The following is a 27,020-nucleotide window of genomic DNA, read 5'->3' as shown; positions in this document are numbered from 1 at the left end:
ACAAACTTGAGGTAGCAGCTAGTCATGACTCATGATCTTATATAAGCCATCACCAGAGCTAACGTTAAATCGCATCATCAATATACATTTATCTAGGTGTATTTCACGTATTGATTATAGATATCAGTTTAAGTTGAAAGGGAGGCCATATTTCTTTATTTCTTTATTATTTATTTATTAATATGGAGGCGAGTGATGTAGCAGTGCTATCCTCGGTAACACTTTAGAATAATGGTCCGTCATTAATAAGTAACTATGAAGGAAGTAATGCAGGACTAATGAGTAGATCTAAATAACTAACTAATCAGTAAGTAATATCAAATTTAGAACAAAGATAGTTCCTTATTAGCTAATCAATAATTAGAGAATGACACTAATAACTAATAGTTAACTATGAGAAATTATAAAGAATTACTAATTAATTACTAATCACAATATTAAAGTGTTTGAGATGTGAGCAATTGTCTTTTTTTACTCTCTGTGTGATCATAAAATGCATCATTAATTACTCAAGTGTTAGCTAGTCACTATGCAGGAACTACTAGTGATCAGGACCATTATTTTAAAGTGAAAAACATGTTTTTCACTTTAAAATAATGGTTCGTGATCAGTAGTAGTTCCTGCATAGTGACTAGCTAACACTTGAGTAATTAATGATGCATTTTATGATTATATTCAAAGTAAAAATTATGATTGATTACATCTCAGGCACATGTTAATGTTCTTTAAAATTTGTCCATTAGTTAATAGTTATTAATGATGGTATATCACTAGGTAATTACTGATTAGTTAATAAGGAACTATCTTCTAAATTTGATATTACTTACTGATTAGTTAAACTTGATTCTATAGTAGTTAATAGTAGTAGCTGAAGTGTTAATGTAGATCTACTCATTAGTCCTGCATTACTAATAATACATAACCTCACTGTATTAATTTATAATGTAACATTATAGTGTGACATTTGTGTCAATAATCTTCAACCACAGGTGACTTCACGTGGTGGGAGGGGGGCCCCCAAATCAAATGCTGCTTAGGGCCCCCAAGAGGCTTGGGCCGGCACTGTCTTCGTGTCTCGACGCAGGTCCTTCATCTAATCTGGATACGGCCTGGATCTGACAGACTACAGCAAACCTCGGGATAAACAGAGAGAGACTAATATTTGTTACAGATCCCGTGTTCCCCTGGACTCTTTTTCCCAAGATCCTCCTGTTCTCCACACCTGCACTCACTTCCCTCGTCAGCTCCTCATCGTCACTCATCACCTGCACCTGGACTCTATTGTCAGCACTCCCCATATATTGCACTCACTCCCTTCACTCCTGGTCCGTTCTCTGTTTATGTTAGGTGCTTGTTTGGTGTACTCTGCCTTTGGTTATATTAAAGTCTTATATGTTTGTGGAAATCCGTTATCTGCCTCATCTCTACACCACCAGCCGTAACAGAAGAACGGACCAATACCGTTGGATTTCCACAAAAAAAGGGATGGAGACTTTCCCCGGCTCCCTGGCTCCAGCTCCTCCAACGCCTCTCACCCTGTCATCCGGCGATCGCCTAATCGGGCTCCTGCAGGTAGGTCGTTCGCTGGAGAGGTATGTGGAGGAGTTCGTAGAGCTCGCTTATTCGACAGATTGGTCGGATGCTCAGTTGATTGGCCTGTTTTTGGATGGACTGGATGAGAATACCATTCGCTTTATGGAACCTAATGATTATGTTTCCTTAACTGATGCTATAAATTTAGTTTTGTATTTAAATTGCTCCGAATTCTTAGTCCAAGAGGTTCAGAATGTTGGGTGTTCCTCTCGTCCAGTCCTTCCAAAAACACGGTCAGCCCGGCCAGTCTGCCAAGCTCCGTCTTCCTCCGCATACCCCTCCAGCAAACTCCCTGCCTGCCCCATGCTGGACCCACATTCCTCCACTGGGCCCAGTAAGCGGAGGAGGAGGAAGAAAGCGGCTCCAGTCTCTTCAGAGCCCGTTCCAGTGTTTCCAAAGCCCGCTCTAGTGTCTCCAGAGCCCGCTCCAGTATCTCCAGAGCCCGCTCCAGTATCTCCAGAGCCCGTTCCAGTGTCTCCAGAGCCCGCTCCAGTGTCTCCAAAGCCCGCTTCAGTATCTCCAGAGCCCGCTCCAGTGTCTCCAGAGTCAGCTCCAGTATCTCCAGAGTCAGCTCCAGTATCTCCAGAGTCAGCTCCAGTATCTCCAGAGTCAGCTCCAGTATCTCCAGAGTCAGCTCCAGTATCTCCAGAGTCAGCTCCAGTATCTCCAGAGTCAGCTCCAGTCCCCACAGAGCCAGCTCCAGTGCCTGTGGGGATTTTAATTGTATTTGAGGGGATGAAATGGCCCTCAACCCCAGTCTCCTCCGAGCCAAGTTCTCCAGTCTCCGCCGAGCAAAGTTCTCCAGTCTCCGCCGAGCCAAGTTCTCCAGTCTCCGCCGCCGAGCAAAGTTCTCCAGTCTCCGCCGCCGAGCAAAGTTCTCCAGTCTCCGCCGCCGAGCAAAGTTCTCCAGTCTCCGCCGCCGAGCAAAGTTCTCCAGTCTCCGCCTAACCCTGCACAGGGGATAGTTTAGTTGACACGTCAGGGCTGCGTTGTCTTCGTGCAGGGCCGGCCCGAGGCATAAGCGAACTAAGCGGCTGCTTGGGGCCCCCTGGCCAATAGGGGGCCCCCCAATCGTGTTTTTTTTTTTTTTTTTTTTTACAATTAAATAACTTAAACAAGTGATATAAATGAATGAATTAATGAATGCGAATGAATAAATAAATAATTCGAGACAAGAAAATTCTGATTTGCCGACAACTGCTGCTGTGTCTGCTAGCGTTTGAGTCATGCGCAATTGCGCATAGACACCTCGCGTGCATTGACAATTCGCGCCGGCGCACAAGTGCACATTACTGTAATAAATGTTATAAATGATAAGCCATGTCACAAAAAAGGATGTATCCCTCTGATGCCGAAAAAAGAAAGAAGAAAAAGACAGAGGAGGAGAAAAAAGAGCAAGATAAAGGTATGTTTGCATAATTATTTACAGTCTCCTCCGAGCCAAGTTCTCCAGTCTCCGCCGAGCAAAGTTCTCCAGTCTCCGCCGAGCCAAGTTCTCCAGTCTCCGCCGCCGAGCAAAGTTCTCCAGTCTCCGCCGCCGAGCAAAGTTCTCCAGTCTCCGCCGCCGAGCAAAGTTCTCCAGTCTCCGCCGCTGAGCAAAGTTCTCCAGTCTCCGCCGAGCCAAGTTCTCCAGTCTCCGCCGAGCCAAGTTCTCCAGTCTCCGCCGAGCCAAGTTCTCCAGTCTCCGCCGAGCCAAGTTCTCCAGTCTCCGCCGAGCCAAGTTCTCCAGTCTCTGCCGAGCCAAGTTCTCCAGTCTCCGCCGAGCCAAGTTCTCCAGTCTCCGCCGAGCCAAGTTCTCCAGTCTCCGCCTACGAGCCCTCTGCTCCAGTCTCCGCCTACGAGCCAGCCGCTCCAGCCGCCGCCTACGAGCCCTCAGCTCCAGCCGCCGCCGCCGAGCCTGCCGCTCCAGCCGCCGCCGCCGAGCCTGCCGCTCCAGCCGCCGCCGCCGAGCCTGCCGCTCCAGTCGCCGCCGAGCCCTTTATTATGATGAACTTTGCTCTAAAAGTCTCTAATTCAAAGACTGTTTCCCTCCCTGCCTCCCTCTCCCGCCTCCTCCCACTAATGTACTCACTGCACCTCCACCTCAAGCCCCCTCGCCCAGATCTCCACCTCAGACCTCTGGGCGATTACCTTCACCCCGGCTCCAACCTCCCTCTGCTCCACCGTTGTCCATCAGTCCACCAGCTTCACCAGTATCCATCCTGCCTCCACTCACACCTTGTTCACTCGTCGGCCTGCCCTCCCCTCTGGACTACACTCCTCCGTCTCCGCTCCATCACTCCGTCCCTCAGTTCCAGTTGGCCTCCTCACTCCCCCCGATGTTCGTTTTGTTGGCTGTCCTCCTGCTTCCACTGCGGCCTTCTGGAGCCCCGGCTGCGCTTCGGTCGGCGGAGCCTACAGTTCGGCCATCACCCGCCGGTCCCTCACCGCCGCCTGGGCTCAATGCCTCGAAGGCTTCGGCCCCTGATCCTGCATGGCTGCCTACGGCCCCTGACCCTCCATGGCTGCCCACGGCCCCTGACCCTCCATGGCTGCCCTCGGTCCCTGACCCTCCATGGCTGCCCACGGCTCCTGACCCTCCATGGCTGCCCACGGCTCCTGACCCGCCATGGCTGCCCACGGCTCCTGACCCGCCATGGTTGCCCACGGCTCCTGACCCGCCATGGCTTTTGAGCCTGCCCTGGAGACCTCCACTCCAGTCTACTCCTCCCCCTGCTCCGGTTTGAGGTCTCCAGGGCGCCCGCCCCCCTCCCGGTTGTTACATCTACGGCGCGAGGACGCGCCTACCGGGAGGGGGAGGTACTGTTACAGATCCCGTGTTCCCCTGGACTCTTTTTCCCAAGATCCTCCTGTTCTCCACACCTGCACTCACTTCCCTCGTCAGCTCCTCATCGTCACTCATCACCTGCACCTGGACTCTATTGTCAGCACTCCCCATATATTGCACTCACTCCCTTCACTCCTGGTCCGTTCTCTGTTTATGTTAGGTGCTTGTTTGGTGTACTCTGCCTTTGGTTATATTAAAGTCTTATATGTTTGTGGAAATCCGTTATCTGCCTCATCTCTACACCACCAGCCGTAACAATATTAGCATAGAGGCCATTCTTCGAATATTTTTTTTATGGTTTTTTTTCTTCATTTTTCCATCCCTGAACGAAAAATGATAAATTGAGTTCAATTCTTTTCTTTCTAAAAAAAAAAAAAAAAAAAAATGGAAAAAGGATACATTTTCTAATTTTAAAAAAGTGCAAACTATTGCTTATAAAATATGCAGAGGATCACTGGACAGTTATTTTAATTTTATTAATTTTCTCACAGCCTGGATAGAGGAGAGTTCATTGCAGCTTAAACAAAACTAAAGAAATTTGTTGTGGGGATAAAAATTGCCACACATTTTTTAAGCCTTTAATGGAGAGGAGCAGGTGGGATCTTTTAAATACTTGGGTACAGAGATTGACTCTCAGTTTACATTTGATAAGCTTTTAGACAGTGTTTTAAAAAGGCTTACCAAGGCTTAACATTGAAAAAGACATTCTGATAGTTGTGTATAAATCACTAATTGAATCCATGATTAAAAAAAAAAATGTATCTCCTATGCAAATGCAAGACATGGAGTTTAACTCTTTGAGCATTATGTCATTAAACACACATGGCTTGAGAGATCTCACTAAAAGAAAAGCCTATTTCTTATACTGTAGATGAACGAATGCTAACTTAATACTGTTACAAGAAACTCTTTCATGTGAGAGTGATGTTCGTTTTTGGAAATCACAGTGGGGTGATAAGGTGTATGATGGGGTATTAAGGTGTATTAATGATGTATTAGATAATTCAGCTGACAGATTTACTCCTGTGTTTGATGTGAGTCACCAGTATGCTCCATTCTCTGACCACTTAGTAATCAAGCTGTTTTTGCAGACTAAACACAGGGAGGGTTCTATGCATGGTGCTAAATGGGATTACTAGCAATAAATAGATCTAAAGCCTTAAAAGTGGTTAATGCTGATAGAGAAGCCGACTTGTTAATTAACGTACCTTAATCAAAAAAAAAAAAAAAAAAAAAAAAAGACTATTTCTCTGTTTCCGAAATTAGTCAGTTAAAAACTTTGCAGTTGGAATTAGAACATGACGGTGCCCCGGACATGACATGCAGGAAAAAAAAAAAAAAAATAGTAGGCTAAATCGTGCGCATGATTTACTAATTCGTTCCCTCGATTTATAAATCATGCACATGCATCGAGGAAATGAAATAGTAAATTGTGTGCACAAATTATTTTTTTTCTTGCATGTCATGTGCGATATATTTAAAAATAGTAAAAGGTGCCTTCGTTAGATCCAGAGTGAGATGGATTGAGAAAGGAGAGAAAAATGCAGCTTCTTCAACACGATCCCAGAGGAGAAGTAAGGGTCTTATCTAGTGAAACAATCGCTCATTTTCTGAAAAAAAAAAATTAAGTTTTAACCAGAAATGCTCATCTTGAACTAGCTCTCTTCTTCTTCTCTATTAGAATTCCAGCAGTGTAGACACTGCTAAGTGTATTACTGACCTCCACAGGTCAAAGTTTGAACTAATTTTTATATGCAATATGCTAGTTCAATAGTATATAACAATTATTTCAAACTTTGGCCTGTGGAGGGCAGTGCCCAAGGAAGTCGACCGGAAGTTGAAGTCGGCCGTGTGCTGCCATCTTGTAGCAGAACTTCACTTGCGTTAGCATCCCCATTGACTCCCATTCATTTTGGCGTCACTTTGACAGTGAATAACTTTACATCTGAGGTGTTTAAAGACTCCATTTGTCCATTATTTATTTACAAAGATACACGACAATGTATAAAGGGCTCCATTACCTTCTATGTTACATTATGGCCCCGTAGAAACAGTTTTTGTAAAAATAAGCTAACGATTGCATCATAACCACTTGACTCTCTGTCGCACAGTAGAGAAATTACCATACAGACAGGAGGAGAAGCTCGCAGGCAATCGGGGAGATTATCTTACTATGGCGTACTGGCGTTACATTTTAAAATACTATACAAAATAATTAATCAGAATACTTACTCCTGCTCACTCACGCCAAAGAACTCCCCGCTCAAGCTCGCCGTCTCTGCAAGATTAACGATGGCAGTTTTCACGCACAGCTACTAGAAGATTTACATCTGTCAGACAGGTTGCGGACGTCATCAAGCTTAGTGTGAGTCTGCGTGTCAGAAACGGAAGTGCTAAAAATCGTTAAAAATGGGCTTCACTTGACTCAATTGAGTTCCAATGGGGTCGCTGTGTCCATTTCTTTTACTGTCTATGGTGGAGGGCAGTAATACGCTTAGCAGTGTTTACACTGCTGAAATTCTAATAGAGGAGAAGAAGAAGAGAGCTAGTTCAAGATGAGCATTTAAGGTTAAAACGTATATAATTTTCAATTTTTTTCAGAAAATGAGCAATGGTTTCACTAGATAAGACTCTTATTTCTCATCTGGGATCGTTTTAAACAATTTGAAGCTGCAGTGAAACTAATTTTGACCTTCAACTGTTTGGTGCCCATTGAAGTCTACTATAAGGAGAATAATCATGGAATGTTTTCATCGAAAACCTTAATTTCTTTTTGACTGAAGAAAGAAAGACATGGACACCTTGGATGACATGGGGGTGAGTAAATTATCAGGAAAAGTTTATTTAAAAGTGGACTAATCCTTTAAGTGAATTCCTGCCTTGTGGAAGCATTGTGAGCATTATAATATATGGTGACTGGTTCAACGAGTTTTGTTCGGGAACTTGATCGATATGGAACTTCATTGATACAAAATGGATATGACAAACTATGTACATCATTGTGTTGTGACCAATTGATGAGTTGTCATGATCTCAAGTTCATAATGTTCTCAAGGCCACAAGTTTAGTGTAAAATAATCTACTTGACATATAGCAACATGCTTTTCATTTTTTTTTTTTTTATATAGTTTCTGTCATTAGTTCATTTGCTTTCAGCTGTCTTAGATTAATTAGTCTTGTTTGTATTAACTAGTTAAGTTGTGCCTCGTCTCCATTCTCTGTTTGGTGTTACGATTATCTTAAAGGTGCTCTAAGCGATGTCACGCGTTTTTAGGTCAAAACATTTTTTGTCACATACAGCAAACATCTCCTCACTATCCGCTAGCTGCCTGTCCCCTGAACACACTGTAAAAAAACGCGGCATCTGTAGTAGCCACAAGCTCTGAAAACGGCAATAAAAACAAACTGGTGCAGTCTGGACCACAAAACATAATAAACATGCTCCAGCCAATAACCGACATGAATGATTTTAAATGCGCGTTCATGACTGTTTCAGGAAGCACGGAGGGGAGGTGGGTGAGGTGGAGGAGGAGGAGGGAGGGTCTAACTAGCCTTTTCTTTGTTTGACAACACTTTGAACGTCAACAGGAAGTTACTCCGCCCAGGATCGCTTAGAGCACATTTAAGGTGTGTCACTCTGCCTGTTTAGTGGATTGTTTTGTCTTTGGGGAATTTATTAAACTTGGTATTGGATTTACCCTGAAATTTAACTGAAAGCACAAGACTTTAATACACTGACAAACGAGGTGGGTAATGGAACATAGCTGATAGTGATGATGAAAGTGATCAGTAACTATGGTGACAAACTAGTGGCGGAAATGGTGCAAAACAAGAATCCAAACAGGGGGAAATTAATAATCTCCCTTTATGTTGCTAAAGTCATACAGGTTTGTCTACGCATTAAGTTTCCTCAACACAGGACATGGCCATGAAATTTTGGGATCGTCAGCTCAGCTCCCTACCTTGTGAGCTTGTGAATCAGTATATGGTGTACATGAATCCGGGCAATTGAAAGAACAATAAAAGACACTGGCTCACACATTGGGACACAGATGACTCTATTTCTGGTGACAACACAATGCCATTATTTTATAACTCAACTACTGGTATTCATGAACAGCAGCATTTTCTTGATACATAAACATGCAACAATTCAGGGATAAAAATGTTAGTTAGATTATGTTAATTACCTGTCTAGTGATTTATGTTTATGCAGAAATATAATAACATAATGGTTTGTATTGAAAAAACAAACAAACAAACATCTATCTCGTGTTGTTATGTGTAGTGAGTTGGCTCATGTGATCAAAGTTTCACTCTTCAGAACTTCCGTTAAAGGAGCATAGTGAGAATTGTTGCTCCCTGATTTTCATGTTGCATTGTGGGACTTTTTAGGAAGTGAATATTTCAGTGCACTGGAAGGATTCTGTGACTGAGACAGCCCTTAAAATGGCTGACTCCCTGATCAGTGCTGACTACTGATATGGTCAACATAGTAATATTAATGTTGACTGGATTATTTAATTTAGCCAGACCAACTTGTATACATTGTCATCAAGCCACCAGTCTTGCCTTTAGTTGTCTACATTAATGACTCATTTCTTCCACTGCAGGAAATGACTCCAGCCCAGAAGGAAGTTTCCCATTCAGGAATAAAGTCAGTATTAAGGATTTTGACGCTTAAAATTCTACAGTTTTTTATATTATATATACTTTCTGTTTTATTCATTTCCAATTGTATCTGGACATTTTAATTTCGACTTCAACAAAGATGATGGATTTGTATGTTTAGGAGTGTTGTATTCCAAATAATAAAAATGTATAGCCTATAAATGTGTATATAATGTAAAATATTTTATGCCTATGTATTTTCACATTTAAAATGTTTAAAATAAATGTCATTTTGTGACAAAAATCATGTCTTCATTTTATAGTACACAATAAAAACAGTTTACAGTAATCTTATATTTGCTGTGATAAAAAAAAAAATACAGCAATAATAATAAAATACTGTGAAATGTATTGTAACTTGCTGGCAGCAATTAGCAAGTAAGTTACTGTGTTCTATTCCACAGTATGCATACTGTGAATGTAATCACAGTAACTATTTTGTTACTGTTTTTATTATTATACAGTCATTTTACTGTAATAAGAAACACAGTAAAAAAAGTTACTGTGATTTGATTTACAGTTATTATTTTGTTACTGTGTTTATTATTACAGTAAAATTACAGTTACTGTGATTACATTTACAGTAAGCATACTGTAGAATAGAACAAAGCAACTTACTTGCTAATTGCTGCCAGCAAGTTACAGTGCATTTTACATTGTTCTTCTTACAGTGGCCTTCGGCACTGTAAATCACCAGTTCCTTCTAAACTCTTTAGAGGCTTTTGGATTTCCCTCAAAATTCATATATTGTTCAAATGTTGTACAAAGAAATAGATAGTTGTATCATTTCAAATTCACGTACATCACCAAGGTTTCACGGAACACATCAAGATTGCCCTTTGAGCCCCTTTTTATGTTTATTTGTTGTAGAAACATTATATTTTGCACAATAATAACTTTGCTGGCCTGAATATCTTTAACAGAGATATTTGAATCTCACAATTAGCAGACTTTATTCTTGAAGGATCTAAATGTGAAATTATTTGCTTTTTTGACACTGTAGAGACTGTAATTGAGAATATACCAATTAAAAATGAAGTGAAATATTTTGGGATTCATATAACGAAAAATGTATTAGTAGAGAGTTGAATTTTTTTCAACAGTTATTGAAAACAAAATATATTTTTAATAATTGGCTCCAAAGAGATTTATTATTATTATTATTATTTTAATCTAAAACAGAAGAATTATCCAGATTTGTGTCTTTAGCTGTAGATAATCACACCTCAAAAAAATATGCATAAGATTTTTCTTGATTTAATTTGGGAATTTAGCAAACAATGGAGTGATGGGGGTCTTGAAGTCCCGAATTTTGATGATACAACCAAAACATTTAAAATTAATTGGTTAAAAAGATGTTAGCTTGGGTCAGATTCTACGTGGTATTTTATTCCTAATAATATATTTAATAGGGTAGGTCGCCTTTCTTTTTTTTTTTTTTTCTTTTTTTTTTAATGAAATGCAATTACTCCACTGGTAAATTACTTATTAAACTGGCAGATTTCATCAACAAGCTTTGTTAGCCTGGAAACTGGTTTACAACCACAACTTTTCCCCTGACAAAACCATCTTATGGAATAATTCGGATATTAAAATTTGAAATAGATCAGTCTTCTTTGATAAATGGCTTAATAAAAACATTTTTTGTTGCTGACCTATTCAACTCTAAAGGTGATTTGTTATCTTATGAATGTTTTATGAATATCCATCAATGTCCTGTTTTAAAGAATTTAACTCTGTTATAAAGGCGATTCCTGATGGAATAATATGTCTGATGAAAGCTTCCCTTTCCCATGAGTCACGCTCAAAACAACTTTCACAGTTATGTTTGGGAGGTGTTTTGTTTTTAAGTAAAGAATGTAATAATAAATGTATTCATCAACTTTCTCAATCTTGAAACTCAATTTCTCCAAAAGGGAAATTTTTGGGGGGGTTCTAAAATAGAAAACATTCGATGGAGGAAATCATGGTTATTACTATATAAATACTGTATATCCAACACAGTGAATTGAATTTGTGCATTTAAAAATTTTGAATAATATATACCCTTGTAATGCTTTTGTGTTGAAATTTTGTAATGTAGCTGATATATGCACCTTCTGTAAAAAAGAAAGTGAAGATATTTGTCATTTATTTTTCGTATATTTTTACGTTTTATGTAATGTTTCATCACTTTTCTGGAAAGATTTGAGATCCTATTGTTTTTCTAAAGTTAATATGAACTGTAATTTACACAATAATATATACTGTTAACTTTCTTATCCTTGTGGCTAAATTCTGTTTTCACAAACAAAGGTTTCTTAAGAAAATACCTACTTTTTTTGATTTCTTATTTGAAGTAGAACATTTAATCAAATCACTAAGAGTAATTAATAATACAAATGTATTTCCTTTTTGAAGATATATGTATTTCTTCTTTCATTTACAGTGATTAATACTGTTTTCTTTATTTGTTCTGTTCCTGCCTTTGTATCTTTCACTTTTAACAGTCAGTCAACTTATTTTTCTTCTCTTCCATATGTTCAGATGACATTGGTTGTGTTGTTGATATACATTTTGTGTTATGTATGCAAAGTTGTATTGTATTAATGTCATCTTTGAATTGTTTGCAATAATAAAAAAGAGAAACTGCACTGGTTGATCTCGAATTGCTATCGAGGTACTTTGAAGCCATATGTCACAGTGACATGGCGTCGACGCTGTCTCAACAACAAAATTTCTTACCGGCATGCACTGGTTCAAGTCAGCCACCGATTGGTCTGCGTGGCGCTGTGGTCATGGCAAGTCGTGGCAAGTGGTCGTGGTTTTAGCGCAGACAGCAAACACACATCCAGTCCCTAGTGGCCAGTCGATGAATTGCAGTTTAAGTCACTTCCGTATTGGCTTCAAAAGAAGCTGGGGGAGGTTGTCACTTGTCTTCAACACAGTGAGAGTCTCTTTGCTAAATACTTTAGTACATGCGGGTGTGCTTGTGCTATTGTTAACTAGCTTGAAAATATGAAACATTTATAATGTAATTTATAACATCTGTATGTATTATTGAAGTGTATTACTGAATATAATATTATTGTCAGGATCACCAGTGTTACGATGGGAATCGAGACGACAGGGTGGTAGATCCAAATGCAAGCTTTATTAAAAGAAAGCGTAGTCACACATTAGCAAACAGTATTAGGAGAGGCAAGGCAAAGAGTAGTCCAAAAACAGGCAATGGTCAAGACAGGGAGCAAACAATCATCAACAAGGAATCAGACCAGGGTCAAAAATACAGGCAAGGCAAGGAACACAGAGACAAGGTCGAATACAAGGCGCAATCAAAGGCTAAACAATACTCAGCAAAGTGTGTGTGTCTGAGTGCAGCTTAAAAAGAGTCACTGATGGGAAACAGGTATAAGTGTGTGATTAGAGCCTAGCTGGGAAATTGTGGGAAATGTAGTCCAGCATGAAGTGACTGTTTGTGTGCAAAGAAAAAGTCATAATGGTGAACAGTAGACCTCTGGTGGGGAGTGGAAGGAAACAGCAGTGGGCGGAAACGTGACAACCAGTCACCATGCCTGTTTCCTTTTGTGCACTGCATTTCCCACAATCCTCTATGATAATCACCTGCACACACTTCCCAATCACACACCTGTCTGCCATCATCCTCATCAACTCTCCAAAAAACCAGCACCACACACACAGGCTTGTAGTGATGCAAAGGCTGATTAATTTCCACAAACCGGCTCTTTTCAGACAGTTTGGCTCAATGAACAGGTTCAAGAAACCGATTCATTAGTTCATCATGCTATGATATCACTATGCATTTCTTTTCTAACAACTCAGTGCCATGTTATATCAAAGAAACGTTTTAATAAAGTCATTTGTGTCAACGCATATTGAAACATTCAAATAAGAAGTTATTTGTTTGAACACATAGCCTATTGCTGATTATTACCTTTCATTCACTTACTGGTTTGTGAACCCCCTCTCGTTTGTGGTCATAGTTTCATTGGATCGCGGATCCTTTATGTCGGACACAACTGACTAATATTGATTAGCCTACATCTTGGATAAGATTTGCAACTACAACACACATTTATGCACAAACGCATATATGTTCTAATTTCTAAAGTATAGGCTATAGAAAGAATAAACTCATTGATTTCACTTTACAACCTATAATCTGCATGTATAATAAACCATAGTAAAATTTATTTACATCTCTTGTTAAAGAAGGTTTTACGTTTCTCTGCTGCCTGCCCCTTGGACTGTTTATTGTTTACTGGACTTGTGATTGATATCTGCCTGCCCTGATCTGCCTGTGTTACGACCACGATTCTGTCTATTCCCTGTTATACATGTTTGCCACTGTTTGACCATTGCCTGTTTGACCACAAGATCTGCTCAATAAAGCCTGCAGATGGATCCCGTGTCGTGTCATCAAGGTGTGTGTGGTGCCCTTGCCTGTCTGGACTGTTTCTATCTACATCCACTCTAGTTGTTGTGATTTGCATACCTTGCTTTATAACTTCACTCTGTTGGATAATAAACTTAATAAATCTTTGTGCTCACCGTTCTCCTGAGTCTGTGTTCTGTGACAATTGCATACATTATGATATATTTGTAAATATATTGTCACATGTATTTTAATATAAGCGGCAATTCCTTATATATTATTCAATAATATATTGTAATATATTAACACAATATATTATTTATATTGTCAAATATACCATTAAATAATTTAATATATTGCTCATTCATATATAGGGAAATATATTTTATTTGCATTAAAGGACTTTTGATAACTGAAGAGCTTTACTGAGTGTTTAATGAATCTTAAAATAGAAAATCTGTACCATGTGTACCGGATGCTTTGTTATGAAAATGTACCTGTACTTTGTAACAAACTTATGTTTAATTAATTAAGCTTTCTTCTCTCTCTCTTATTTCTGTTAAAAAGAGTTAAAAATTTGAGCTGTGGTCAGATAAGACTTCTTCTTTTTTCAACTGCCTAAAACAGCCTGTGCAGTTATCAGTAAAAACATAGACACAGAATTCATAGAAATGTTAATACAATGTTCTGCAAGAAAGTTTGCAAGTACCAGCTATCATCCATAGCCATCCGTCAGTAGTTGTTTAGCCCTCTGGCTGAATGAAAAAAATTTCATTTGGTAAATGAAAGCACTGTGAATCATGGGCAGCGAGCAGTAAGTTTTTACCATCACTATTACAGGTTATAGTTAGCAACACTAAATTCCTCTTGCTATCTCCGGGTCAAGATGGAGAGGAAAAAATCAGCATTCTTTAAATAAATGTCAGAAGGCCCCAGCCCAGTCCTCAGTCAGTTAGGTTACGGTGAGATGAGGTATGTATGAAAGTCCCTCCCCCCCTCAGGATTGGGGCTTGTGTAATGCATCTGTCAACAGCAAACCAAGTTGCTCCATCCTTACAATAATCATGATTTTGCAAGACACGGACTAAGGAAAACTCAAAGATTCAATGTCAGTGTCAAGAAACATTACAACCAATCATAAACTTAAGTTTGAAGATGTTTCCTTATTTGGACAAAGGTAGGTATTCATTTTTAGATTGGGTGTCATGACAGTGATGAAAATGCATATATTACAAGAAAGATATAAAATGCTTGGAGTCTTCTGCTCTTGGTCTCTTCTTGTTCAGGTAATTTTGAAAGGAGCAAGATCCTTGTTTTGGCAACAACCTGGTAATAAAACTTCTTTTCTCCAAGATCTTTTCTACAGAGTGTTCAGTTAAAGTGTATTTAATTTTTGTGTTAATTTCCATGACATAAAATGCTCTCTCTTTACAATCAATCTAGTAACAGCAGATTTTACATTGCAGTAGCGTTGTGACTTCTTTGACAATTACAGGTGAGAATCTCTCTCTCTCTCTCCCTCTCTCTCTCCCTCTTTCATTTATACATTCTTTAGTGGTCTTATCAAGTTCATAATTTTTCTTAAAAATCATTATCCATTACTTTGCAGAACAGCCATGGTGATCTACAAAGTAACGGCGCACACAGGAGATAAGCTCTTGGCGGGCACCACTAGCCTTATCTACATTCAACTGCATGGTAGTGAGGCTGAGAGTGATGAACAGAATCTAAATAACCATCAGGGGTTTTTGCCTGGATCGGTAAGTGCACCCAATTAAACCAACAGTAAAAGAGTTTTGGTTCAAAAACTATCAGTCAGAATGTTACATTTAATGGAAGATATTTGAAAGATTGTGTATAAAAGCTGTATGGAGTAATGATTAAAAAATGCATTTTATATTTACCTTAAAATTATCTTCCCAAATGTATGATGGTGCATTAAAATAATAATAATAATAATAATATGGAGCAGGAGGTGGAGGGATAAAATACAGTAAAAAAAATCAACAACAAAATTTCTTACCGGCATGCACTGGTTCAAGTCAGCCACCAATTGGTCTGCGTGGCGCTGTGGTTATGGCAAGATAAAATTCAGTAAAAAAAAACTTGAATATTCTGTGATTATAAAATCACAAATTTGTGAGGAAGTGCAACTAGTACGGAACATGCCTGGGCAGTACAATAACCAGATCGCTTCACTCTTCATTCACACTGAACACGCTTCGCAGCTTCTCATGAATATCCAAATCAAGAGAGTATCAATAGATTAATTGGGTAGGCTATAGGCTGTTTCTTCCATTCACAGCTTGCCTCAGCCATCGAGAAATTGGTTCAGAGTGAACGTTGATCCTGGATGCTCTCTGGATGATGCCTTCTTGGGCTGTGGATCAGGTTCAGGTTGAATGCATAGTGAAGCCATGTGATTATTTTACTGGCCAGGAATGTTTCAGTGTTCCATACTAGTTGCACCCCCTCACTAACATGTGCGTGAGGGATCTGTTTATGGTTGTGTCTGTAGCGTGATGACGTAGGCTACATCCTTCCAATATAAAGTGATGTGGTTCCTTGACATTATTATTTCCTCATAAATTTGTGACTTAATTATCAGAATATTCAATTTTTTTTCTGGCAAATTTGTGTTTTTGTGAGTCTATTACACCAGTTTTGATTTCATTGCATTGGCTGCCAGTCAAATATAGAATGATTTTAAAATTGTATTGTTTGTCTTTAAATATCTTCATAATCAGGCTCCACAGTACCACAGTATCTGATTTGCTATAGCAAATGTATACATCCATCCATGCTTGTTGCGGAATAGTCTCCCAAATCAAATTCAAGCTGCCTCAACTCTATCTATTTTTAAGTCTACTCATAAAACTTATTACTTCTCCCTGGCATTTAACATTTCCTGACCTGCTGTGCAATGATCCTTTATTTTAGTGAACCTTATCCATTCTACAGTGTGTGTTTTATAGATTGTGTTGACTGTTGACTGTTCGGTTTTGCATACTCTGTGCACTTGACTTCAGTTGTTTTAAATGTGCTATATAAATAAACATTGTATTGTATTGTATTGTATTTTGTAATCTCAGAATATCTGTTTTTTTTTTTTCATGGAAATTCTGAGTTTCTTCTCTGAATTGTACACCCCAACCCCCAACCCCATATTATGATTATTATTTTGAACCTACACTGGCCCTAATAAGCCCTCGTAAATATGTCTCTGCAGGAGCAAACATTTAAGATACACTGTAAGGTATCCCTGGGAGAGCTCATATCTGTCACGCTCTACTCCAAGCCGTTTATGGGTTTTCTTTACAACCAGTGGTTCTGCGATAAGATCTTGGTCAACACTCCAGAAGGTGACGAGATTTTGTTTCCGTGCTATTGCTGGCTTGACTGTAATGATGAGAAGCTTGTTTTAAGACCGGCAAAAGGTAGGCACTTTCAATTAAGGTTATGGGAAACATTCTCATTTACTAGTGTACTTGAAAGTTCAGTGGTGATGTCTTGCAAATGTGCTGCGTGGACACACACACATACACACACACTGTTAGATTACTTTAATCTCTGTTTATTGTCCCGAGAATGTTTCTCTCTTCTGGTCTTTAAGGCTGCAATGGAGAACGAAGAAGAGTTGTTATTATTTCATCACACAACTATTTTTAATGTACACTATGTATATGTGTGTGTGTTTCTTGCAAAACAGCCAAGAAAGGGTCACTCTTTCTTTGACCATTCTTTGTGATTCTGTGTGTACCACAATCCTATATCATGTACATTTTTATTGGACAGTTGCTACACCACCCTCTGAACATGTATAAAAGCCATGTACAGAAGTAAAATTGGGAGAAGGTTTTGTGAACGGATTGGCTTCATGTCCATGACTCTTTTCCCATAGGCCTATGCATTCAATGAGTGAAAAGGAAAAACTGAGAATGAGGCACGACTCGGGACAATAATCTAACACACACAGAGGTCACAAAAACGCACACACACACACACACACACACACACACACACACACACACACACACACACACTTTTGTACATTGCAGATGAATTCCTTTAAGCAAACGTGTGTCTTCATATGATAGAGAGATGTACTGTATGCAGTTATTCATGTTTTTTTTTTTCTAACAAAGACTATGTATCTCAGACCACTGTGACTAATGCTACCATTAGACTTTTTAAAATAAAGCACATTTGTAATAAAATGAAAGTGTCTATGATAAAAAAAAAAACATTACACGGATGACAAGTCACCGTCCTATGATCATGTAACAAATTTAGTTCCCTTTCGAAAGGGAACTCGCTCTGCATTGAACGCTTTGGGGAACATCACACGTGAGCTGATGTCTAAAAGCCAAGTATCAACAAACTCCAATCCTACTGGCCGGCAACAGCCTATGACGTAATATGGTGCGACCTGGAAGTATATAAGGAGCGCCTGGAGAAACAGACAGTATCTTTTTTGTCTTTTGGGTCTGTTCTGTCTGATCGCGATTGTATCGACTCCGGTAAGGGCATCTATATTATGCCTTACGAACATTTGAAGAGAGTGTGTTCATCCGTGTCCCAGGTTTGGACACTTGATATACATATTTCCGGGCGTTTTCTGTCTGGAGAGGAGCATGCATAGCCAGTGCTTGAGGGTGCTGTCTGTGTGTTTTTCTGTTATTTACTGTGAGCGTCTTCCTATCGGGACGCTCTGTTCTTGTTTGGCACTCTTCTCGAGGGAAGAGGTGTCCGCATCTGTGCCTGGTGATTCTGGCCCCGTTTGTGCTGAGGCAAAATGGTGGCTGCAATCATAGGGCTCGCAGGTTAGCTCGTTGGAAAGTTTGAGAAAGTTGTATTCTCTTTCAGCTCCCCTGGGGCTGACGAGGATGAATTGTTGGATGACGATGACGTCCGTGTTTGACGTCATCACGTCCGGCAGCGAGCGCTCCTCTAGCTGCTGTATACGTGGAGCTGCTGGTGTTTTTGGGATGTGCTTCTGGCAGGCTGCGGCTGCCATGAGGGCACGTTAAGAAAGGGGCCGCACGCGGATGGCTCGACAAGCAGTTCCTTTCTATCCATGAACACTGCAGCTCCCGTAAGCTTTCCATTCCTTCCTGATCTCCACGTTTGAGATCGGGAGGGCATGGAAAAACCCCTAGCTATTCAGATTTGTATCTGAGCCCAGACAGACGGGAGGAGGAAGAAGCAAGAGTGAGATGGGTGATCGATTGTAAACCTACATATTGTAAAAGGTGTTTGTAATCGATCCCCCAGCTACATAAGGGCAATTTATATCTACCCTCTCCTCTTCTTCTTCCACCTCCTATATATATATATATATATATATATATATATATATATATATATATATATATATATATATATATAATATCATGCTCAGATGCTTCTTATGGTCAGACTGATGGCTGGGCCCATACTGATTATTTTTCTGTCGGCCCACTTTCCTGTTTGATAGTGAGAGGATCTTTTAAGCTTAAAAGAACCCTAGATTCCATCCTTTCATGTAGAGAAAAAGGAGTATGAGGAGTCTTCGGTCTTTGAGCCGCAGGAAGATAAGCTGGGTCTATATTTTATGTTTTAAAATAAGACCTTGTTTTTCCTGTATAGTTCTGTAGGCCCGCAGCTTAGTGGCCAGGCTAGACCTAGGTTAGGTGTTTGTTAACTACCCTATGTATGACTATCCCTTGTCAGGTTGTATAGTTCCTAGTTCTGGCCTCCTCCTGAGGGAGTTTTTAGGCCATATGCCCATTTCCCTTTGTCCATGTAGGTGCAATTGGTGAGTAAACAGCTAAGGTTGTAGACTGTTACTAGCCTCCCTGGTGCTCTTTTTCTCAGGTAGTAGGCCCTTATCTTTGCATATATAAGTTATGCAGTGTACGTTAGGCCTCACTCTCTAGAACTTCATTCATGCTATGAATTTGTCTTTCCCCTGAGCAAATTGATTTAACATTCAAGTTGACGGTGCTAGCTTTTTAGCCTCTGTCCTCTAGGGCTCAGCACAGATTTGCTAAATCTGTTTGGTGACAGCATTTATCCTCCTTAGGATGGCATGTATTTCAAAGCATTGTGTTTGCGTTGAGCTGTAGCCTTTTGCCCTACATTTATTTATGTGAGCTTTACTTTAGTGTGGCTACAGGTTAGCACCTATTCTCATTATAGTAGGCTTGTGAAATCAGCCTCTATTTAAGAGCGTGGTGACTATTATACTACCGAGTTAGGGTTTATTGTGTATCACTGAGTGCATCACCTGTTGGATTGCATATTCAGGGTACTGTTAGAACCACTTTCACAGTCTGGTTTCTATTAGCTCCCTTTGGTAATATTTACAAGAGCTATATTGCATATAACTTTGGAGTTGTAGGCTCTAATGTTTTTAGCCTCCTTCTAGTTTAGTAGCTTGTGTTTCTCAAGTGCTGTTGTTATGTGATCATGAGTTTGCTCACATAATTTCACATTGCCACAGGTTTATGCTCGTGTCTGTTTGAGGTAGTAGGCCTTGGTAGGCCTCCCTTAGACCATGTTGGCATTTATTGGTTCCATGTAGTCACTTTTATTAGGGTGCATTGCCTGTTGGAATATGTAGACTGTAGCTCAGGTTGTAGTTAGCTTCCCACAACCGGTCCCTTATATTCACTAGCTGGTGCCACATGTCACTGAAGTGGTAAGCCCTAACAGGCCTCCTTTTTACATTTTGGCACAGTTTTGTGTCTATACGTTCAAACAAGCTGAACGCCACGTGTTGCTGAACTCGAAGGCCCCATAAGGCCTCCTTTTTAGCAGACATATTGGCACGATGCTTGTGAAATTGGTCCTTTACCACCATTGGACACGCTCCACCTCTGCTAAGAGTAGGCCTTAGTTCAGACCTCTTGTAGAGAATGGTGGCAAAATATGCCCTCCTTCTGTTTTAGTATGATATGTGTTTTTTCACATAAAAATGGCCTGCTGGCTGGTATGGTCATGGTTGCCACTAGCTGATGCCACATGTTTGCAAGGGTAGGCCCTCTGGGCCTCCTGTGTAGTGCATTGGAATTCAGTTGTTTACTCCTCTCACTGTGAGAGTAAAAGGTGTTTCTACTGAGTATGTTCCTGAGTGGCTGACCTCTCAGGGTGAGTTTTGTGGTAAAACCTTACTGAGGTTTGATTTTTCTACATCGGCTTCCTTGAGTTTGGGTTCTCCCAACTCTAGTCGAGCTAAATAGTTACCTAGTATTTAGGCTGGTTCTATTTCTTGCTCCTAGAACCCTAATGGCCACTAGAATAACACCGTATGTTTTACAGGTATTAGGCCCTCGGGGCCACCTTTTGAACATTCTGGTGTATGTAATAGTGTACTCCTCTCACTGAGAGAGTTACAAGTGTTTTACTGAGTACATTTCTGGTTGGCCAGGGCCCCAGGCTGGTTTGTGCTCCCCTGTATCAGGGTTCCCTAGCACACAGCATCCTCAGTGCAAATAATCAGGTGCCGAGTAGATCCTAGGATGAGCGGATTATACTCCCCTCAAGACGAGGGTTTATAGCACTCAGCTGAGTTCTGCTCTCCAGGATGCCCGTCTCTACGCGTGGATTTGAGTTGCTTACTGCCCTTCTTGCAGTCGCTCTTACTTGCTATCTTCTCTGAAGAATGCGTTTTTGACATTCTGTATTCAGACAGGGTTGGCCAAGACTGTTTATCCTTCATCAGACCAGCTCAGCCTCCCTGGTGGCATTGGGGGGTGACTTCGTTCCCCTCTAGTGACTGGCCGGGGCTCCTTTCGGTTCCCTGGCCACATTGCCTTTAAGGGACCACTTTTCCTTGGAAAATTTGGTCCCGGAAGCCTTGAGCAGCCTTGGAGACTCTGCATTTCCATGCCATGCTTCAGGCTGCCTGCTGAACAGTCCCTCAAGACGATAAGATAGGTTTCAAATATATTTTCAGACATCAGCTCATGTGTGACGTTCCCCATAGCATTCGACGCAGAGTCTCATTCCCTGCTTCTCAGGGAACTATGGTTACATACGTAACCTGAGACGATTTTGAATTAATGTTGGCATTTGCATTTCAGCTTCACTTGTGTTCCAGGACACCAACCTAATAGCCCAAAGACAAAGGATGAGGCAGCTAGAAGAGCAACAAAAGTTATTTAGGTTTGTGGGCAGCACACCAATACAAGTCGGGTGTGACTGCGAAGTGTCTGTGTCATATTAAAATAAATTCAGCGAAATTAAATTCTTTCCATTGAAATACGTTTTAATATTCCACTCTTAGGTGGCACGTGTATGCTGAGGGCACGCCCCAAGTTATCGATTACGACACTGCTTCCGCTCTGCCAGCTGAAGTCCGATTCTCTTTCACAAAGGAATCTGATTTTTACTCCAGTGCTGGAAAACAGTAAGAGACCAAGTCATTTTTTAACACTCCTGTAGTGTTCATCTCTTTGTTACACACTTAAGTATCACACTGTAGAAGCCATACAGTTACTAATGTTGTTATTCACTGTCTTTATGTTACTATATTTCTGTACTTCCACTTTAAAGGGAATGAATTGCACCCATTTTTGGATTTTCCCATTTTTGGGAGACAGTTTTTGACCTACACTACTCTATACTGCTTACTTTGGAATCACAGTTCCCTTTCGTGGGAACTATCGACGCTACGTCGGATGACGTGATGGGAACCCTCTGTATTTTGTGTTCGTGAAGCACCTCTGTATCCAACCAATGAAAAGACGTGACGTCAGAGACGGGTGACGTCACGGATCAGGAAGCTATAAAGCACACCTGAACACAAAGCAGTGTTTGTCTTCAGCAAGCGCTCTCTGTATCTTGTGTGTCTTATTTGGTGTTGTTTGTCTTATTACATATAAACAAGTCAAGATCTCTTCGTCTGAGGACAAGAGTATCTCACACCAATCCATATATTTATATATAAAAAAGACACGTATTATGGCGAGAAACAGCAGTGAAATGGGAGTGAGCCCAGGCAGCTCTCGAGGGAGCGTCTGTGTGCGCTGTAAAAACTCGCTCTCAGAACACTGCTCCAGTGTTCCCCGCGGATCGGATCCCGCTTCTGCTGAGGCAGGGCGGAGGCTCCGTTCGTGGGGTTCACAAATGGATCTGACAGAGGGATTAGAGACGGGCACGCCTTTTCTCTGCCCTCACCAGCCAGGTTCAGCGCCGTCTCCCAGGTGGAAGCACGCTCTGCGGTTTCTTCCCCCGGGTTGAGGCACCGATACTCACATGTCCAGCTCTGAGGAGGTGGATATTGTGATATCGTTCTGAGGATCGCCACCTCACAGGTCGATACACTAAGTTTATTTAACATATTTAACAGGTTTTGTTGTTTGATTAACATTAATGATGGACAGGCCTATTTAATTGGGCTGCTGAATGCATGGACGTAACTGACAAATATCCAGTTATTACCCACCTGTTTACGTCCACTTAAGCCATAACCGACTGTATTCACGCGAGATACTCCACATGATGGACATTTAGACATCTGTGTGCACGTGTATTTGACTATTCAGACGCGTGGAAAACTGATCGCGCGCGCGACAGACAGAGAGAGAGAGAGAGCGAGAGAGAGAGAGAGAGAGAGCGCTTCTGTTGTGTGTCATTCAGCGCAATTCCGCCTATCCCTCCTTCACTAACTGCATGTAAATAACGAATTGTGTGATTGGATTGTAATTTTGTGCTACGACGATCTTCGACGACCATTTGGCTGTAAACTTAAATTATATTCAACTCGCCAAAGTGGCTAGTGGGAGTGGCTGTCATCAAGCCCTGCATGTAAGTGTTTTGACAGTGAGAATATTGATTACTGTAAATAATTAGAGCAATGTTATTAAAGCATAAATTGGTTTAATATAATTGTATAGTCCCTTCACATATTTGTTTTTTAAAATTAATTTTATTTTAGCAACCAGATATCACTTATTAGACTCAATAATACACCTCTTTGCGGATGTCTGCTTGCATGAGTAATATAAATAACACTCATTTAATTTTTGAGAGCATAAACATAACGCTGGTATCACATTCACTAACCTGTCGCTCTTTAAATTCTCTGTACAAATCGGGATGTTTGGCAAGTTGGATGCTCCCTTCGCTTGCGTTATTTTGTAACGTATTTTGCAGACGGGCTTTGTGGTGTCCGTGGGCTTGCCCTGACTGTCGGCAATGTAAGCAAAATAATGCCATATTTTGCTTTGTGCATCTGCCGTTGCGCAGTTGACAGGAATAAACACGCACTCAATGTGCCTCAGAAGCAGCGCGCTGCACACACACTGCTCCCTGCTGTCGCACATTAGGAAATACAGCTGGCACTCAAAGTACCGGTACTAATAAAATGAAGAACCGTACCGTTTCTAAAAGCAGGGTATCGCGATACCTTTCTAGTACCGGTATATCGTGCAACACTACTACAAAGCGAGTTGGGATACACACGATTTATGTGTTGTTTGCTGGGAGTGGAGCGTGCACGTCAGCTCACAACTGACAGTGACCGTGTTCATTCATAAAAATGTCCCGAAGAAAAGTATGCACTAGCGGAATTTTGTAGCTCCACTCCTGTTGGCTTTATTCTCGAGGGAATAAAAGTCTATTGCAAAGCTCGAATCTGAAGTATATAGCTCAGATCTCGCGCTTGCCGAGGCAGCGCGTAGACTGAGTTTTCATTAAAGAATATATGGCTCGGATCTCACGTTGCCGAGGCAGCGCGTAGATTAAGTCTGCAAGAATGAAAATACGGCTGCGTTTGCCGAGGCTGCGCATATATCACGTGTCCGTAATTATGCATGTGTGTGTATGTGTATGTATATATTAAGGGATCTGAGTAGACGGGAGTTCCCTTTCTCTCTTTCCCTAAAATACCTTGCGAATTATTACGAGCTATAATTCTTTTTTGTATTCTAAATATATTCAGTCTGTTCAAAAAATATATATTTATATAAGAACTGGCTGCATTTAATTTGAGGATTAAATGAAATATTGAATACATTAAATTCTGAGGAATTTAAAAGTCCGGAGGTAGGACGGATCTGAGGACCGTCATTATCTCTCGGAAGGCTTCAAAGAAGAGGTCCTGACATTTATAGTGCAGGATCTCTCGAGGGCAGCCCCCTCCGGGGGGATTCGGATATCGGGTCCTCCTCTGTGCCCTCAGGGGACCGTTCTGTCAACCCTGCCACCAAGCGTGAGTCAGGGCACAGCAGTTTCCACCGATCCTCCGAGGAGGGTCGGCCAGCACGTGATTCGTCTGTCTGCCGGTGCGCCGCGTCAGATAGACGAGCCAAGTGCTCTCGAGAGACTGGTTCCCTTAGTAGAATATTTGGAAGAGTGGAAAAATCTCCCGAATGTTTCGAAGTGGGTGCTGCTCATGATAGAACAGGGCTACAGAATTCAGTTCGGTTCACGACCGCCCAAGTTCAATGGGGTGCTTCCTACGGTGGTAACCCCAGAGTAGTCTCTGGTGATGGAGCAAGAAGTAACGACGCTTTTGCAAAAAGGGGCTATAGAAAGGGTTTCCCCTCCCAGCAAAATGTCGGGCTTTTACAGCCGCTACTTCATTGTTCTGAAGAAGGATGGAGGGTTGCGTCTGATCATAGATTTACGTGTGCTAAATCGATCCGTAAAGAAGCTGAAGTTCAAAATGCTTACACTCAGACAGATCATCCCTCAGATCAGGTCCGAGGACTGGTTTGTAGCGATAGATCTGAAAGATGCATACTTTCATGTATCCATCCATCCTTCACACAGGAAGTTCCTCAGGTTTGCTTTCGGGGGCAAAGTTTACCAATACAGGGTTCTTCCGTTCGGCCTATCCCTCTCACCCCGCACGTTCACGAAGTGCGTGGATGCAGCGCTGGCTCCGCTGAGACTCCAGGGCATCTGCGTGCTGAACTATATCGACGATTGGTTGATATTAGCTCAAACAGAACAATTGGCAGTTCAACATCGAGATGTTGTTCTGTCGCACATGAAGAGGCTTGGGCTGAGGCTCAACGCCAAAAAGAGTGTGCTGGTCCCGAGTCAGGTTGCAAACTACTTAGGTGTAATCTGGGATTCCACCACGATGCAGGCGCAGTTGTCCCCTGCTCGTGTGAGTTTCATTCTCGGGGCCGTGAAAGGGGTGAAGTTAGGCTAGTCACTCACTGTAAAACAGTTTCAGAGACTGGTGGGTCTGATGGCAGCTGCGTCCAACGTTATTACTTTTGGCCTTCTGCACATGAGGGCTGTCGAGGCAGGGCGCAAGACCGGGGGAATGGAAACTCCACACCGAAGTGGTGGAGTTGATATGGAAAACTTTCGGTCGAGCTCAAGTCGATCTATTTGCCACAGAGGAGTCAGCTCAGTGCTCTCTGTGGTACTCACTCCATGCTACAGACGTGGCTGAGGCTACGTCTGTATGCGTTCCCCCCAGTCTCAATGCTCCCGGGAGTTCTGGAGAAGGTTCGCCACAATATGGTTTTCTGACATAATGTCTCTACTTCACGGCTCTCCCTTAGAGCTTCCTCTCAGGCAGGATCTCCTGTCTCAAGCGGGCGGCATGATTCTCCATCCCCGCCCAGAAATGTGGAAACTGTGGGCCTGGCCCCTGAGGGGGCAAGGCTCATAGGAACTGGTTTCTTAACCAAGGTTGTGGAGACCATCCTTCACTCCAGAGCTCCCTCCACGAGGAAGTTGTACTTATATAAATGGAAATTGTTCTCTGTGTGGTGTGAACAGCATAATTTGGACCCGGTCCATTCTTCTGTCTTTGACGTGCTTCAGTTCCTTCAGGAAAAGTTCTTGGAAGGTTTTACCCCTTCCACGCTGAAAGTATATGTGGCCGCTATTTCGGCTCATTATATCCCTGTAGGGGGCTCCTCGCTGGGTCGAGACCCCCTAGTAGTACGCTTCCTCCATGGTGCACTCAGGTTGAGACCTGTGGTGTGCACAAAGACCCCGACCTGGGACCTCACTATTGTGCTCCAAGGGCTGGCTGAGGCTCCCTTCGAGCCAATAGAGGAGGTGTCATACAAGTTCTTGACACTTAAAACTATCTTTCTCTTGGCCGTCTCTTCTTTGAAGAGAATTGGTGATTTACAAGCGCTGTCAGTCGCTCCATCTTGTATTGAGTTTGCACCTGGTATGGTGAAAGCCTTTCTGCATACCAGGCCGGGGCTATGTTCCAAAGGTCCGATGAGGGTCCCAGGCCCCATTGTACTTGAGGCTTTCTGCCTGCCTCCTTTCGCAAACTTGGATCAGGAAAGGAAGAATCTGCTTTGCCCTGTAAGAGCATTAGATGCGTATGTTCACAGAGCTGCCCTGTGGAGAAAAACAGAACAATTGTTTGTATGTTATGGGTCCCCTAAGAAGGGGGGCCCAGCATCTAAACAGCGGATGAGCAAGTGGGTGGTCGAGGCCATCTCACTTGCGTATGAGACGGTGGGGCGCCCGTGTCCTTTGATGGTGCGGGCTCACTCCACGAGAGGTATGGCCACGTCCAGAGCTCTCCTATCTGGTGTCTCTATGGACGACATTTGTGGTGCGGCTGGATGGTCATCCCAG

The 27,020-nt window shown here is 41.7% G+C and overlaps 1 protein-coding gene across 4 annotated transcripts in view; it reads left to right on the top strand.

The window, feature by feature from the left end:
* Nucleotides 1-14,606: 14,606 nt before the first annotated feature.
* Nucleotides 14,607-27,020, top strand: part of LOC137029949 (hydroperoxide isomerase ALOXE3-like) — a 33,594-nt gene continuing 21,180 nt past the window's right edge. Inside the window, exons 1-7 of one of the 4 annotated variants that reach the window (XM_067399786.1) lie at nucleotides 14,607-14,643; nucleotides 14,753-14,795; nucleotides 14,933-14,961; nucleotides 15,081-15,226; nucleotides 16,696-16,903; nucleotides 21,533-21,614; nucleotides 21,736-21,858. In XM_067399786.1, coding sequence (XP_067255887.1) covers nucleotides 14,622-14,643; nucleotides 14,753-14,795; nucleotides 14,933-14,961; nucleotides 15,081-15,226; nucleotides 16,696-16,903; nucleotides 21,533-21,614; nucleotides 21,736-21,858 — 653 coding nt within the window. In that variant the 5' untranslated portion in view covers nucleotides 14,607-14,621. Of the gene's footprint in view, nucleotides 14,644-14,749; nucleotides 14,796-14,909; nucleotides 14,962-15,075; nucleotides 15,227-16,695; nucleotides 16,904-21,532; nucleotides 21,615-21,735; nucleotides 21,859-27,020 lie in introns of those variants that run through there. The other 3 variants (XM_067399787.1, XM_067399788.1, XM_067399789.1) reach the window with 3 other exon arrangements.

Source organism: Chanodichthys erythropterus, chromosome 11 (assembly GCF_024489055.1).
Source record: "Chanodichthys erythropterus isolate Z2021 chromosome 11, ASM2448905v1, whole genome shotgun sequence".
Classification (NCBI taxonomy): Eukaryota; Metazoa; Chordata; class Actinopteri; order Cypriniformes; family Xenocyprididae; genus Chanodichthys; species Chanodichthys erythropterus.
Note: the sequence above shows the minus strand (reverse complement) of the source record. Positions and strands in the feature narration are given on the sequence as shown.